Raw genomic sequence first — 13,943 nt, forward strand, 5'->3', positions numbered from 1 at the left:
CAATAAGAACATTAAACAGAATGGCGCAGCTGCGCACAGGAACTCTCACCAGATTTGGCGACAACAGTGACTGGAAGTGAAGGAGGACACCAGCACTGGATATCTGTTCCAACCATCTTCTACTGGCCTCTTGTGTCTCCATTTCACACTCTTTGTTATTGTCAAACATCTGATTTAAGGCAGCCATTAACTGTTCTGAAAAAGCACAAACTGTGGCCACCAGACTTTGGCAAAAGACCATGTCTCGCCTGAGCTGTATCTTACTATCTGTGAAGGGCAAAAAATAAATAAGGAGAAATAAATAGACTATAAAGAAAATGCACAATGAATTGTGTCTCTCCTTCAAGAAGCAGTGCCATTATTTTCTTGGGCAAAATGTGACATTATACACAGTAGCGGCTGTCATGTGTGATAGCACAATGTCACATGTATGCATCCTTTCACGATCTTTGTAGATGACAGCAAAAGTTTTGACTCTAAACAATGAATAATTTAGTTATCAAATGCCACTGCATCGCTTGGCACTGGCGACTAAATTAGGATTCAGAAGCAGAGCAAGGAAGTCAACTATAGTTCACATTGGTGCTTCTTGTCTACCAACTTTCATTAAAAACTGCCAAATAAGTTGGGTGCCATATATGTTCAGTCTATAGATTGGTCCCTGATAATTCATCACTATGTTCTGTCCAGTATAGGCCTGCATATCTCAGCCTCCTGCAACCCCTGGTTTTTTTTAAAAAAAGATGTATTTTAGTGTATCTAGGACTTTTCCTTACTCTTCTTGATCCTAATTTCGCTTGTTAAATTTTGCACTAGCTCCCCCATTTCTAAGTATCACCCTTTATCAGATGACTGATACTTCTTCATACTCTTCATCAGTTAGGAAAGGAGGAAATCACATTTAATATATTCACTTCACTTAATAAGGACCACGCAATTTCTATGCTCCATTTTCTTCTATCTTTATGAGTGCCCTTTGAGCTCATGAAAATATAACAAAAATTCTTGGGGAGACTCAGCCAACTGCTTTGAACAGAAATACTGAAATGGATTCATTAAAATTACCTGTATATTCAAGGAGTGCCAAGAGGGCCCTTGCTTTCACCTCTGGGGAAGAAAAGGACAGACACTTAAGCCAAAATTCTGTTTGGGACTCAGATTTGACTATACTTTGCCCATCTTTCTATTGATTTCTTCCAATCTTCTAATTATACATACAATATCATGCTTATTGTATTCATTTTCCAAATTAAATAATAAAGTGGACCACTGAATTTCTAGTAAGCTTTGAATATGCAAATTTGTAGCTATATGAACATGGTAATTCATATTCTGCAGTACAATCCAACCTATGACTACTCGAAAATAAGCCACATTCATTTCCACGGCAAGTTAAGCAAGTTAAGATTACAGCCTGGCCTTCTAGTTCAACATTTTTAGAAGTTGGTATTTGTTTCTTTCAATCATTTCTTAGAAGCTACCACATGAAGAGTAAAAAAAAAGGTAAATCTTAATCTTAGTTCTTTAATTAACTAACTATATTGACTTCTAGGAATTCTGTTCTATACAGCAATGGATGCATTTGCAGTGTTGACTATGTCGTGTTGAACTGATTCCTGTTCTTATCCCAAATTCATGCCTAAAAATTACCACTGAAGCTGGAATTCTGCTAGAATTTGCATTTGGCTCACTAAGTATATCTAATTAGGATCCCTTAAAATAAAATAAAAAGGACTGTCTCATATCCAAATCAGTTTTCCAAATGTGTCCTTTTTCTTTATTCCTCAATCTGTCACTCATGTACTCTGTGCTGATTTTTGTTTCTTCCCAGGTCTGCACTTACTGGTTCTAGCCTCTCTCACTCCTGGATTCATGAATGTCAGCTTACTGGTTCCAGGTTCTATGCTTATTTATTAGAAAATTATGCTGCTTTATATAATAAAAACTCTTAAGCAGTTTATATAAAAACCAGAAAAACACAAGTATAACCATCAATAACATTCCCTAAAGATAAAAACAAAACAAAAAGTATGCATCACAGATAAAACTGAGCAATGTACTACAAAACTGAATAGAAAATGTACGAGTCAGAGTACACAAAATATATAGTTTAAAGAGGCATTAAAAAGTTATTAATGTATCTGCCTCACAAATTACCCCAGGGAGTGTTACCATAAAGCACCAATGCTGCAGCAAGCAAAGGCTTTAGCAGCTCAGCCAGCTGCTTGTGGCTGGAAAGCCAGACAGGATGTTTGTGGCTGTTGCCATGGGAACAAAGGGGCAGTCCATTCTGTACTGAGCACCGGATGTTAGCTCAGTGTGTCATATGACCCGTACTGGATGTACTTGGGAGGAGTTTTCTCCTTGCTGTTGTTGAGTGCAGACATGATTCTCTGTACTGATGTAAGAGGCAGAAATAAATGATGTAAATAGTTTTCTGTCTGCTTCTTTCCCCTCCCTGGGGACACCAAAGGGGAGAGAGGAAGAACGGTGTGTTCCTCTCATACATCTGAGAAGAATCGCCGGACCTCGCCTGCTTATCAGCAGAGGTTGGGAGACGCGGGGAGGTCGACAGGAATATCTGCCGGTGCCTACGCTTGTGGCACATTCCTCTGACCCAGGCAGAATTCCAACAGTGGTAGCAGAGGATGGTTGCGATTCATCGGACATCTGCATGAGAGGCTGGTGGATTGTCCTCCTCTGCTCCAAGGAGGAAGAGAAGCGTCTGAAAGCAGCCAGAGGCTCCACAGACAGCTGGTGGAAAGAAGAGGTGTTTTCCAAGCAACGGAGCTCAAGGTATGCTGCATTTCGGGCTAAAAGTGTGAACGCAGGAAGATTAATTCCCTGGTTCACGGAGCTGCGTTTCAAAGAAAACAAAAGCTCCGGGAGAAGAAGCCTGCATTCCACAAATTTTTGTGGTAGATAAGAAGTCCTATTGAAATGCATTGTTGCTAGGCAACGGAAAGTTGGAAAGTTACTGGCAAAGGGGCTGGACTGTAAGCCTGGGAAAGCGAAACAAAACAAGAGAATGTTTTGGCTACAAGGTTTACGAGCTCTTGGAAGGGACTTTTCAATAGCAGCCTGAGTTTAGCTGCCAGGTGCAAAAAGCACAAACAATTTGCAGTTTGCTGCGTGAGAAAGGAAAAAACAACTGTTGGATTTTACAGTTTGTTTGACAGTGTCAGAGAGGCTTGGCTTCAAGATGGATGCCAAGAAAGGGGGAGGTTTGCCTTGCCCTCCTTCCTTGACCAATGACAATTATTCATCTTGGTCTGTAAAGATGAAGGCCCTGCTGCAGAATCAGAGGCTTTTTGATGTAATTGAAAACCCCATCCCTGCAGCACCAACCAGAGGTTGGGAGTCACAGAATGTAAGGGCCAGGACTGCTATAATTCTGTGTGTCTCAGATGATCAGTTGGTGCATGTTCAGCATTTAGAAAATGCGAAAGAGGTATGGGACACGCTGCGTACAACGCATCAGAGAGATGCTGGTTCTTCAGCGTTGCTGTATTTTGAGAAATTGACCAATCTGAGACTTGCGCCTGATGGAGATGTTCAAGCGCACCTGACAGAAATGAAGTTTCTGCGTCAACAGATGGTGGAACGCAATTTCCGTCTTCAGGAGGAAGTGTTTTGCTTCATGATGATAAACAGCCTTAGCCGCACCTACAAGGTTGTTGCCAGTCAGCTTGGTTCCCTACCGGCCGCTCAGCTGACCGCGGAGAGAGTTTGTGCTGTGGTTCTGAATGAACACGACAGACTTGCTGCACTGGAAGAAAAAGACAGGGGGAGGGAAGAACAGAGTTCTAATTCCCCCACTGCTGATGCTACTGGAGAGCATGGTGTAGCATTGAGTGCTGTCCGATGCTACAATTGTGGACAGACTGGGCATCTACAGCGAAACTGTAAGAAGCCGCGCCAGTCAAGAGGAGCAAAGAGCAGCTCTACGAAGCCTCAGGCGTCAGGCAAAAGCCGTACCAAGTGCCAGGTGAAACCTGCAAAGGCTATGATGGCGAAAGGAACCACGCCAGATGTTGGGAACTCGTTCATAATTGACACGGGCGCAACGGTTCACATGTGCCCGCACAGAGGACTGTTTTCGACGTTGAAGAAGCAAAGCTTCACTGTGAAACAGGCCAACGGTCAAGAGTTGGAAGCAACTGGAATTGGAACTGTGTATCTTGAGAGTCTGAACTTGACTATAAGCGATGTTTACCTGGTTCCAGAACTGAGATTTAATCTGCTGAGCGTGTCGCAGATTGCAAAGAAAGGACTGAAACTGTCCTATGATGCTAAAAGCTGCAAGATCTACAAAGATGGAGAACTGTTTCTTACTGCCAAAGAGAAAGATGGACTGTATTTGTTGACTTTTGATCAAAGTGATTACATGAAATGTAATCCTGATGTTTCTAACGAAATCTCTCTTACAGGCGTGACCAGTGTGAGCACCAGGAAGGTGACTAAGACGAAGAAGGTCGACAGAGCATTTCAGCGGGTGTATGCTGATGTGATTGGTCCTCTAGAACCATCTAGAGGCGGTGCACGATTTTACCTTGTGTGTGTGGATTGTTTCACTAATTATTCTTGGGTTTATATGATGGAGAAACCGCAAGAAACTTTAGAAAAGTTTCAGGAGTTTTGTGACAAGGTTAAAAGTATGCATGATGCTAACATTGATTGTCTTTTCACAGATGAGAAGCCAATTTTTCTGTTACAGAAGTTTCAGAAGTTCCTGGATGGAAAAGGGATAGACCACAAAGTGGCAGTTTCACAAGAAGCGTGGAACAGGGGGGTCTGTGTAAAAGTGAACAAAGAATTGCAAAAGGGGATGAATGCGCAATTGCTGAGTTCACATTTGCCACATGAATATTGGGCCGAATCGCTAGCGTCCTATCTTCATGTGTGGCTGAGAAAAGTCTCAACAGAGTTGGGATGTTCTCCTTTTGAGAAGCTGTTCAATAGAAAACCTTCTGTTGCCTATTTTAAGGTTTTCGGGTCTCATGTGAGAACAGAAGCTCCAGGTGGTGTAAAGAATGCCAGAGGCATTTTTGTGGGTTATGAAAAGGGTCTCTACAGAGTAATTTTGTCTGAATCTGGTCAGGTGATTCTCACAAAGTTCCTAGAGAGTGCTCCAAAGCAAGAGCGGATAGTACAAACATTTCCCACAGGTGGCAATTCAGATGATGATGATGATGAGTTTGATCTTATTGAGTTCAGTAGTACTGATGATGACAGCGATAGCTCAGACAGCTCAGTTGTCACAGTCATTGAGAGGAAATCTCACATAATGACTAGACCCTCAGAAGAGGAGGATGAACCATTGATTAAGCTTAGTACTGGTTCTCCAGAGAGTCCAAAGGTTGAACCAGTGAGCACAGAGGATCAGAACCTCTTACGTAGGTCTGAGAGAGCAACGAAGGGTGTACCACCCAAGAGGTATTCAAAGGAGTTTGCTAACCTTGCATATGTTGCTATTGTAAACGACCAAGGACAGATTGAAGCTGTGTCTGAGTCAGAGACAAAGGCACAACAGAGAGGTGTTAACCAAGGTAATGCGAAGTCACACAACCAGAGAGGTACATTGGTTAAACCAGTGGCGGGTAGTTCCAAGGGTGGAACTGAAACAACAGGGGAATGTTATAAATATAACAACTGTTTGTTTTCTTCTCTGGATGACGCTTTGCTCGCAGCACACATTGATACTTTAGGGGGAGTATGTTACCATAAAGCACCAATGCTGCAGCAAGCAAAGGCTTTAGCAGCTCAGCCAGCTGCTTGTGGCTGGAAAGCCAGACAGGATGTTTGTGGCTGTTGCCATGGGAACAAAGGGGCAGTCCATTCTGTACTGAGCACCGGATGTTAGCTCAGTGTGTCATATGACCCGTACTGGATGTACTTGGGAGGAGTTTTCTCCTTGCTGTTGTTGAGTGCAGACATGATTCTCTGTACTGATGTAAGAGGCAGAAATAAATGATGTAAATAGTTTTCTGTCTGCTTCTTTCCCCTCCCTGGGGACACCAAAGGGGAGAGAGGAAGAACGGTGTGTTCCTCTCATACATCTGAGAAGAATCGCCGGACCTCGCCTGCTTATCAGCAGAGGTTGGGAGACGCGGGGAGGTCGACAGGAATATCTGCCGGTGCCTACGCTTGTGGCACATTCCTCTGACCCAGGCAGAATTCCAACAGGGAGTACATTCCAGAATGTGGACGCTACCACTGAAAAGGCCTGCTTCTGCATTGTCAAGAAGTGATAAATTGGTTGGAAGATCTTAAAAAGCTCAGCTAGATCTGTATAGAGGAAAGCAGACTGTGGTCCCAAGTTTAGAACTTTACATACCAACAAACCCTTAAACTTGCTCTCTTGCAGCTGCAGCTTCCAAACAAAACTCAAGAGTAGTCACGTTGCCAATGTATGAACAGCCAAATTATCCCTGTCAATGCATGGTCATAGTTGGTAGAAAAATTGAAGCTGGTAAGGTGTATTCTGAGCCACGGAGGTCACCCAGACTGAGTCAGTGATGGATCTAGGAACACCCCAGAACTATACACCTGCTCCTTCAGAGGAGCTATAACCCCATTGAGAGCAGGTGTGCACCCCAACTGTGAGACTTGGGATTGCCCATCCATTGGGTCTCCCATCAGGATTCAGTTGCAGCTTTTTAGCAGTCCTCCTTCCCATGGCTGCATCAAGGCACTGTTTTGGGACATGCATGGCCTCTCTTGATTCAGCTGTTACATAGAAATGCTGGGTGTCATCAGCATATTTGTGACACCTTGCTTCAAATGATTCTAAACACTATCCTTCTGCCATCACAATCAGCAGAACTTCTCATTAATATCTACCTAATTTCAGTGAACCAATGCAACTGCCAAATGCATACTGAAATGCACACCAGGCAGCTTAATTAATCATCCTTATCTGTCCCTGGTCACATTACAAGTCTTTAAAATTCGTCTGCTGGCCTTGAATATATTTCACATTGAATTAAACATTTTCACCTACAGTATTTCCTAAGGAAACTAAGTAGCTCTGGTCCGTTTTTGTAGGACAGCTTTTGTTGTGTATTTCTAATAATCTCCTTTCTATCTAAGTGAACAAACCAAGTGAAATCTTAGAAAAATCATGATATGAATAGAATGAATTTTCTATTTTTATCCTCATTATTCACTACTAAAATCAGTTGAAGAGCAGTGAATATTTTAATATTACATCTATGTTTAATCACCAATCATCATTTAATTTGGTATTCTGCGTACACACTAAAAAGAACTATGACCAAAAGCTCAACAGCCCCTGATTTTCATCATAGATTACTTTAGTTAACTTCCATAACAAATCAGCAAAGTTTCAATCACAGCATACTTGGTTCACCAAAATGAGTTTAGATGCGAGTCAAAAGAGATTTTCTGGTCTCTGTTTGGGTATTTGCAAATTCTAGATGCAGCTCAGGAGACATTAAATATCTTCAAATTAACTTAAAATACTGATAATGGATTGGGCTTATAATGTGCAGAAAAATGCAGCTTTTATTAAGTAGGAATTTGGACATGTTAGCCAACTATGCTGAGACTTTTCCTTTATCCACAAAGTGACTGCAGACAGGATGGGGTGAACTAGCAAGAGAAAACCAATAATCAAGAAGACCCTGTGGAGACTACTGCTACAGCTCAAGCACAAGATATTACTGACGGCTTCTCCAGAGTAGTCCTACCTACTAGTTCCTTGCAGTCACCAGGCAGGATGACTGGAGAAGCTGATATCATAGCTCATGAATTCTCCCCATTACATCAAAGAAGGCAATGACGACTCCAATTTCTGAACACAGGTCTAGGGTCTCCCATTAGCAACATTAGTCACCATTAACTAAGCTAGTCAGGCTACTGGTATTGTTTTGGAATATACATTATTCCTCGAAAGATTCAATAAATCTCACAAGCTCTATCTCAGAAGTATGACAAAACTACCTATGATAAATGAGTTACCTTCAACAAGTTTTCTGATGTTTTGGGAAAGATTTTGGACACTGCTGGGGAGATTCCAGGGGTCTTGTTTGATGTGAAGTCTCAATCTCTTTGGGCAGCTGAGTTTAGGTCCAATCTCTTGCTGAAACTCTGTTCAAAAGCAAAATTACTTCTTTAATTTGTTATAATTTCATTTTGCTCCATAAGTTTAGTGAACTTAAATATTGAAGGTGAGCCTTCAGATTCATTTCCTTGAGTCAAGACTTGTTGTATTTAAATCTCTGAATAAACATTTTCATTCAACACCAGCACTAATTTAGTTGGGCATAAATAGAATGCAACACTTCATAATATATTTTCCAGATAACAACTAACATAATAACCAACATGTTTTAGAAATGCTGTTCAGTAAAAAAATAGTTTAGACTCCTCATAAGAACATGAGGTTTGCAAATAATTCCAAAAAAGTTAATAGGCCACCTGCTCTGACACTCCTATATAACTTCCAGACACAGCAATCAAACCATGATATTAACTAACAATATATGAAATGGGTCGTATGTGCCCTATTTCGCCTTAGGCACCCCAGATCTCATGAAAATCATATTTTGAACTCTGTTGCTAATTCTGATTGGGGGCAAATTAAGGTTTACACAAGCCAGAATTTTATTTGTAGGCTTATTTGTTTTACTATTAATATTTATAGCCTGCTCTTCAGTCCTGAGTGAATCAGAATGGCTTACAATGTAAATGTATAAAACACAATAATAAATAAGTGTGAACACAATCTCAATAAAACAATTAAAACACCAGTTCTAAAAGATTACTAACTGACAGTTATTACATTGTTTAAGATGTTGTATAAAAATGGTTGGACAAATAAAAGCATTGCCATGTGAGCGTTCTTGGTGAGAGCATTCAAAAACAGGGAAGGTCCTTTCCCTAGTTATCACTCTCCTAACACAGGTAGCAGAACACAGAGGACAGTCTCAGAGAAATATCTTGAAATTCAGGCTGTTTCATGTGACAGAATAGAACCCTTTCATATTAAAAAATATTCTTCTTTTTTTTTAACTCCAGTGCCATATTAACAGGTGTATCTATCTTCTGTTTCTGTTTGAAACCGCATTGACTGCCATACTTGGGTTTGAATATTACCTTGCAAGCTTCGACCTGGTGTGAAGAACTTTGTCTGCTCAAAAGCTCTTGCCACTGCTGGTCCTTTCAGTAGATTGATAATTGAATCTACCTGTAGAGTTGAAAAGCAATTGAATGGTGAAAACGTAACTAGCTTTTTGTAAAGTTTATGTTGGATCCATTGAGACAAACACAAAAGGTAGGCGCAAGTTTTCCCTTTGGGACAAACAGAAGCTTTGGCGTAAGATCAGGAATATGAGTATGGAAAGGGTGAAATTCCTCTCTGCCAGTGCTACAGTTGTAATCTGACCCCATACTCCATGTTTGCTTTTAACTTTAAAGAATTGCACAGAGGCCAGGGGCTGGTATTAGGTTTCCTGGGGACATGTACTAAGTCAGACCATATTGGTGCAACTAGCTGGACTGGCAGGGACCCTCTAGGATTTCAAGACTAAGGTCTTTTCCCAGCCCTACCTAGAGATGCTAGGGATTGAACCAAGGACCTTTTGCATGCAAAGCAGGCTCATGCCTAAGAATACTTTCTAGAGAAGAATAAATATCTAAGGCACAGCATTTGAAATAACGATGCAAGCCAGAAAGAGAGGGGAAATTGCTTCAGATAATTTTCACAATGCATCCCTGTATAGTCTCATTTTATTAGACGATAGCACTGTTTTTGCACCACAAAAAAAATCATAGAATCATAGATGGTAATAATTGAATACCTGACCAAAAAGATGTTCCAGACAACCATGGAGTTTGTCCTGCTTGTCATGAGAGATGCGTATACTTAAAGGAAGTTCATCACCTATTAAAAGAATATTTGAAATTCTTATGAGCTTTTGAATTTAGCAGACTGTACAAACCTTACACGTGGATCACTTTGTTGCACAGAAAAGGGGTCTAATATTGCTGCCATATGTGATGGCACTGCTTCTGCTTCCAGGACAGGGTATTCCAAAGGTGAAATGACCATCTCATTCCTTTTCCTACTACAGCTGCTTTCCTTTTAGCTTTCCTCACAGTTTTATTGATGCTCACTGCAGCCCATCTAATCCATTTCATTCCTCATTCCAGTTCCTGATATGTCAGGGCTTTGTGGGGGAAGGTGGTAAAACTGTTTCTCAACATCTTTCACTTTTAACTAGTAATGACTGACTATTTCAATCGCCTGGCAGAAGAAGCAAAGAGGAGTTGTTTGTTTGATTTAAGAAAGAAGAAGAAAAAATCCTGAAATGGCAAAGCATTGCTGTCAGGTGTTAAAGTGTTGTATGACTGTTCCATGTTTGAGTGTTGGAAATTTCTCAGCATCTAACTAACTTTGTTTGAAGCACAGGGAGTTGAGGTTGCCCTCATTACTGAATCAGGAGCTTTGCACTGACACACTGGCCGTTGCTCTTTGTTCTCTGTTCCCAAGCCATTTGTGGTAGTGGTGAGGAGATTAAGATGATTCTTGCACCCAGCCTAATTTTCACGTAAGTATTTTGCAAGATCAAAGGACAACACTTCTTACAGATTCACTTTATTTGCATCAGAAGTTGAAGCATCTGTAGAGCTAACTGAAGCAGGCATTAAAGCAAAAGGAAGACAAACATTCCTTTCATCTACTTCAGAAGGGAAGTAGACAAACCCATCTAGTTAACAAATCTCATACAATTTCCTCTAGCAAAGTACATTTGGTGCGGGTGGGGGTAACAGAATTACCTGAATCCATTTCATCACTGTGAAAGAAGGAACTGCATTGGCTACTGGAAATACTGGTAAAAGATGCACTAGAATTTCTGTTGCTGTTGCAATCACTGAATGGGGATAAGAAAACACACATTATAAATCCTCTTGGAACATTTATATTTAAACAGCAGCTTTTCCATCCTTTTATCTTTTTCTCTTGACCAAGCGCCTCTTTACAGTTCCTAACCTAAGTTATCCAGGCTGTACATTTTGTGAGCAAGAAAGCTCAACATTTTAAAATTGAACAGAATAATACCAAAGGCAGAGTTTAAGCTAAGTGAGCTTCAGTCCTTTGAAATAAATCAAACGTCTGTTAATTATAACACTATAACACATCTTTTTTACTGTTATTTTAACCATACAAAGTTTTTAAGTAACAGCAAAATGTTTGTATAGCTTTATATGCAGCAACAACTGAAGACATGATTCATTCATTGATGGAGGTAAGAGTTTACCTGTATGAATCCCGGTTGCTAATGGTGTCATGGCCAGAATCTTCCTGTTCATCAGCTGCTACACTGAAACAGACCTTTTTCCCATTTCGTTCTCCTTTTTCACTATCACTGTCTGTTGGTGTTAATGGCTCGTGGTTTTTCCGTTCTGATTGTGGAGAGTATGTTATTGAAGAAAGGAGGCTGAAATGGGATAAATTCAGCTACTGTAAGTAAGGATTGTTTTTATTTTTAAATAACAGTAATGCCACAAATACAGTATGAAAACTAGCGTGTGCCGAAGTGGACATGGTACTGTCCTAAAATTCAGCAGAATTATAAGATATAAATAATAATAATCAGTATGGCTTAGCTCACACCGTATCTAATCAAGCACACCTAACTTAAGACAGGAACCACTCTGTCCAAATCATTGTTACGTTAGCCCATCTTATAGAAGCTTTGGGAGTAATTGTGTACCTGGATGAGCAGGTGAGGCTCCAGCAGATCTGCAGCTGAGTTAGGCGGTTCTTGGTGTAGCTGGGCTATGCCAGCTTGACTCCCTCATTCTGAGCTCAGAGAGCTGCCGGTGTATCTGCCCCATCCCCACACAGCTGGCTGAGCTGAGCCCAGCAGATCATAAGGTGGTGTAAACACTGAAAAAGTGGCCAGGGGCATAGTGTAGGTGGGACCAAGGGCAGGGGTATAGGCTGCTTTCGAAGCCTGTTCAATTTGGTCATGTGTCCTGGCAACCTGGCATAAATCAAGCTGACAGAAAGGGTGGTGTAACTCAGAAACTATTCTAAAGGCTTATTTTCCCTCTGCCAGACTTAGGCAGCACTCGTCTCACTGCTGAATGGAAGTTGGATCTGGTGTGACTCTGTGCCAGCTTAATTTACATCATCTTGCTTTATGCCAGCTTCTTGTGCATAGGATTATTTCCTTAATGTATCAATATAGAACCAGAGGACCAAGGTACAATAATCTCTGGGATAAACTAATTTTAGTAAATGTGGTTAGTATGATTATGTGAGAACAGAGACACAATCCAATGAGTATTCTTACAACCCAATGGGTGGGTGTGCCTCAGCTGCTTAGTGACATACCACAAAAGGAAATTGTGCATTCATAATAAATGCAAACAGATGTTATTCTAAATTAAATGAAAGACATACAATTTTGCCATAATTTAGGGGCTTAGCAATGTATACATTAAGGTGCACTGCTACATCTTTCCATCTAAGGTGATTAAACAATGCATGAAATCTAGAAACAAACTTATCAAACTCAAAAGATGGAAGCATAAACAGCAGCTCTCAAACCTTCCAAGCACTCAGCTGCTACATTCAAATTTTACAGTATTGGCATCAGTAGCAGGAAAGGAATGTTCATCACCATTTCGCATAAAGCAGCAATAGGAAATAGCCCAGGGGCAATGTAAGTGTTATTCTTATTAGCACAAATGTAGCTATGCATCTTATTATGCATCAGTACAAATTTTAGTATTTAATCACAAAACTCTTCCATGATGGGCAATAAAATTTATTGGAAATAATCATTTCAGCCAAGTACTACTCTGGGGCAGGGAGGAATCAAGTACTTCTTACAAATAATGTAAGCAGTACTTACATTATTCTACTTACAGCAGAAACAGAGCACAAATAGGATGTAAAATAGGATGACTAAGTATTGCCTGCTCTGGTTGCTAGTTGCTCTCCTGTGGAGAGGTCCCTGGGACCTTGTGCATCCTGTATATATTGGTCTAATGATACTAGGGTGTGATAGAACTCCAGAAACTAGGCACTGTGTAAATTGATACTGGCAGCCAGACAATCCTGGCCTCATTTTTCCTATTCTTCCACAGAGATTTAAAAATAGGCTTCTGGGTATCCTGTTTCCTGTACAAAACTGCTTTATTTCAGAACAATTAAATGCTGGCAGCCTATAAGCCCATAAGGAATAGTGATAAGAAGCCTGACAATTCTAAGTATTAAAAAGTTTATACCCTTTGTTCAATCTGTACATCTTAAATAGGATTTTCTACTGGTTCACTTTATACAGAATTCTTTTACAATATAAATACTTTATGTAAGATTCTCTTGTGTATTGTTAACATTTGCAACTATGTGACTCACACAATTTATGTTTTCTTAATTATATCATTTTTACTCCAGCATGAAAAAAAATAGGAAAGTACTGGTGCTACATCACATAAGTCTCAAGAACAGAAAATAAATGACATTGAGATTTACCAAGTAAAAAAGCTACTGAAATAATAACTGAGACTGAAAATGTAAATATTGATCAAAAGAGATTGATGATTTTAAAGGATTAAAACAACTTTTCCCTGTTTCACTCTGTGGCTATTTCACTCTGTGATATTTCAGATTTATAATGTATGTATTCATATACGAAATGTGAACAATTCAATCTATCATCTAAAAAAATACAAATTATTTGAAATTGTGTTGTAGCTCTTTGAAAAAGATGTACATAAATATGTCAGTGAATGTGTTCGTTTGACTTTTTGTTCATCAATTTTGGTTATAAAAGCAATTTCACTGGGCCAGTATTTATGACTAATTGGGAAAGTTGTGCTTATTTAAAACGAAACTCTTTCAGTAGAGGAGCTATTGTCACGGTCCGGTTCACGGGCGATCGAAGTCCCAGCAGAGGATGTCA

General features: G+C 40.2%; 3 protein-coding genes across 8 annotated transcripts in view; 2 read left to right on the forward strand and 1 right to left on the reverse strand.

Moving 5' to 3' along the window:
• Nucleotides 1-13,943, forward strand: part of CPA6 (carboxypeptidase A6) — a 396,768-nt gene that overhangs the window by 213,675 nt on the left and 169,150 nt on the right. The window lies entirely within an intron of this gene.
• The window catches only part of LOC308481347 (uncharacterized protein), an 81,247-nt gene that overhangs the window by 38,835 nt on the left and 28,469 nt on the right, over nucleotides 1-13,943 (forward strand). Inside the window, exon 4 of one of the 3 annotated variants that reach the window (XM_081013688.1) lies at nucleotides 13,436-13,455. The exons of the other annotated variants lie outside the window; for them this stretch is intronic. Within the exon in view, the coding sequence (XP_080869814.1) occupies nucleotides 13,436-13,440 (5 nt within the window). The 3' untranslated portion in view covers nucleotides 13,441-13,455. Of the gene's footprint in view, nucleotides 1-13,435; nucleotides 13,456-13,943 lie in introns of those variants that run through there. 3 annotated transcript variants of the gene reach the window in all.
• PREX2 (phosphatidylinositol-3,4,5-trisphosphate dependent Rac exchange factor 2) overlaps nucleotides 1-13,943 on the reverse strand; it is a 110,045-nt gene that overhangs the window by 19,395 nt on the left and 76,707 nt on the right. For all 4 annotated transcript variants that reach the window (XM_081013262.1, XM_081013263.1, XM_081013260.1 and 1 more), the window contains 7 exons: nucleotides 11,286-11,465; nucleotides 10,804-10,898; nucleotides 9,825-9,907; nucleotides 9,121-9,211; nucleotides 7,984-8,112; nucleotides 1,066-1,107; nucleotides 50-267 (listed from right to left, as the gene is read on the reverse strand). In XM_081013262.1, the coding sequence (XP_080869388.1) occupies nucleotides 50-267; nucleotides 1,066-1,107; nucleotides 7,984-8,112; nucleotides 9,121-9,211; nucleotides 9,825-9,907; nucleotides 10,804-10,898; nucleotides 11,286-11,465 (838 nt within the window). The remainder of the gene's footprint in view (nucleotides 1-49; nucleotides 268-1,065; nucleotides 1,108-7,983; nucleotides 8,113-9,120; nucleotides 9,212-9,824; nucleotides 9,908-10,803; nucleotides 10,899-11,285; nucleotides 11,466-13,943) is intronic.

Source organism: Podarcis pityusensis, assembly GCF_964106645.2.
Source record: "Podarcis pityusensis genome assembly, chromosome: 7".
NCBI classification, from domain to species: Eukaryota; Metazoa; Chordata; class Lepidosauria; order Squamata; family Lacertidae; genus Podarcis; species Podarcis pityusensis.